Genomic DNA, 2,309 nt, shown 5'->3' with positions numbered 1-2,309 from the left:
CCCTTCTTCAGTCAAATTAACCGTTTGGTTGTCTGTGCAATATTCTGTTCTGAACTATTCCGCATCTCCCTGAGCCTTTTCTAGCTGGGGTGAAAACCAGGAACAATTCTAACAGCTGGTAGTTTTGTAACGATGACTTTCTCCAAACCTTTTACAGACTTGCAGTTAACAGCAATTAAAGGAATTCTACAGAGTCTCTGCCTGCGTCGGGTGGTCTCATTTCCTTTGCCTGCGGGACGGCGACGGCTGCCTCGAGAGGGTCTGCGTGTCAGCTGCTTTAAATTGCCCCTTTCCTCCCACCCGCCTCAGGGGGGCTTTGCTTAACTCGGGAAGGGGGACCCGCGCTGCCCCAGGCTGCTCGGAGCTCGTGTCTGCCCTGTCCCCCACCGCTGCCGGCCGAGGGCTTTGAGTGAGCTGATAAAAATGCCCGGGTACGAACCAGACCTCGTCTCTGCCAGCCGGAGGCCAGGCGCGCCGCCTGCGAGGCTGGATAGATGGGAAACGCTGACCTCCAAATTTATCGTCATTTTAGAAACAATCTGTTCCACGTGGGGAGAGCAGGGCGAGTCCTTCTCAGGGGTTCGTCAGCCAGGGGTGCCTGCTGACCCCCTCGATGGAGGGTCTCAGGGTCATGTCCGGTTCCAGGAGCATCTTCAGGAGGTTCTGGCACTCCTTGGAGATCCCCAGGTGCCCGGGGATGGAGACGCCTTTCTGCTGCTGGTGCAGCATCTTGGGGATGTCGGTGTCGTCGAAGGGCAGGCGGGCACAGAGCAGGACGTAGAGGATGACGCCCATGCTCCAGACATCGCCCTTGCAGCTGTCGTGGGGCATGCCCTGCAGCACCTCGGGCGCTGCGTAGGCTGTGCTGCCGCAGAAGGTCCAGCTCAGCTCCCTGCGGTCCCTGGGGAGCAGCTTGGCAAAGCCAAAATCCGTCAGCTTCAAGGTGTGGCCCTGCAGCAGGGCGTTCTCGCACTTGAGGTCGCGGTGGGCCACCCCGCAGTCGTGGCAGTACCGGACGGCCTCGACCAGCTGGCGGAAGAGCGCCCTGGCGCGGGGCTCGGGCAGGGGACCCTCGCGGAGCACGTAGTCAAAGATGTCCCCGTCCTCCGCCAGCTCCATCACGAGGCAGATCTTCCCCTCCCCGAACTCCAGCATCTCGTGCACGCGGATGATGTTCCTGTGGTCCAAGCGCGTGACGATCTGGAGCTCCCGGGGCAGGAATCTCCGAATAAACTCTGCCGAGAGAGGAGGAGGGTTTGCTCACTGGGGTGTCCCTGAGCTGCTGGCTCCCCTCCGGGACCCGGCAGAGGGAAGGAAGGTCGTTCCAGGGGTGCCCGGTTCCTTACGGCCTGGCACCGCCCGAGGGATGCTCGTCGAGGGGGGGGGGGATGCTGGGCTCTGCCAGCACTTTGCCGTCCCTGCGGTCGGAGAGGCGGCCACCTAAACGGGTCCTAATCCTCGGGCCGTGGTCCCCGGGCTGTTCTGCTGGACCCCCCAGCACCGCGCTCCCCCCCCTGCCCTCCGTTCTCAGGTGGCGAGTTTGGGAAACTAGTTTTCTGCTGGGAATTAAAAGCCTCCAGGGAGGGACAGTGCCTCAGCCTGGAGCTCTTTCGGGGTCAGCTCTTACCTTCTGGGCCTTCCTTCTTATCAATTATTTTAATTTACCTTCTGGGCCTTCCTTCTTATCAATGATTTTAATTGCCACTTTCTTCTGGTGCTTTTGGGAAAAAGCCTCCTTCACTTTGGAGTACATCCCCTCCCCGACCGTCCTGCCGAGCTGGTAGCCATTGGCAAGCAAAAACCCCTCCATGTCCTCACGTGAGCTGGGACCCTTCGCTCCCTCAGTTCATCCTGTAGCGACTCCGCAACAGCATCTCAGCGCCCTGGGGGCACCCGCAGCACCCCGGGGGGGGCACAGAGGGACCTTTTAAAACCTGGGGGTGCTATTGTGATGCAGCCGACGCTGCGTCAGTCGGGTGGCGGATGCGCAGCGAGGTGGGGGACAGGCTGGCACGCCCTCTTGGTGAGCAGGGGCTCTTGGGGTGGGCAGTGCGGATGTTACGGGGCTGGCTGGGGTCCCCCCATGTTCCCCCTGTGTTTTTGCCATTGCTGGGGGGCCCGTGCTCACCCGGCTCACCCGCCTGCTCCTGTCCGGTCAGACGCGTCCGGGGCCCGGACATGAGCTCCCAGCAGGCGCCGCAGGCTCGGAGGTTCCCCATCGAGGCGGGTGACTGTCCCAGCTCAGCTGTGCCTCCCGAAACTCAGGAGCCGGTAGGCGCCGAGCGGTCTGTGGGGAGGGAAGGGGGGGC

At 62.0% G+C, this 2,309-nt stretch overlaps 2 protein-coding genes across 2 annotated transcripts in view; one reads left to right on the top strand and one right to left on the bottom strand.

The window, feature by feature from the left end:
- Positions 1–573: 573 nt before the first annotated feature.
- Positions 574–1,810, bottom strand: TSSK3 (testis specific serine kinase 3). Its single transcript, XM_009284843.1, has 2 exons — positions 1,666–1,810; positions 574–1,235 (listed from the first exon to the last, which is right to left on the bottom strand). The coding sequence occupies exons 1-2, from the start codon at positions 1,808–1,810 to the stop codon at positions 574–576; spliced, it is 807 nt and encodes a 268-aa protein (XP_009283118.1).
- A 173-nt stretch (positions 1,811–1,983) lies between these two features.
- Positions 1,984–2,309, top strand: part of FAM229A (family with sequence similarity 229 member A) — a 3,738-nt gene continuing 3,412 nt past the window's right edge. Inside the window, exons 1-2 of the mRNA XM_009284842.1 lie at positions 1,984–2,042; positions 2,160–2,271. Coding sequence (XP_009283117.1) covers positions 1,984–2,042; positions 2,160–2,271 — 171 coding nt within the window. The remainder of the gene's footprint in view (positions 2,043–2,159; positions 2,272–2,309) is intronic.

This window comes from Aptenodytes forsteri, unplaced genomic scaffold, assembly GCF_000699145.1.
Source record: "Aptenodytes forsteri isolate BGI_AS27 unplaced genomic scaffold, ASM69914v1 Scaffold7, whole genome shotgun sequence".
Classification (NCBI taxonomy): Eukaryota; Metazoa; Chordata; class Aves; order Sphenisciformes; family Spheniscidae; genus Aptenodytes; species Aptenodytes forsteri.
The sequence above is the reverse complement of the archived record's forward strand: the minus strand, read 5'-3'. Positions and strand labels throughout refer to the sequence as shown.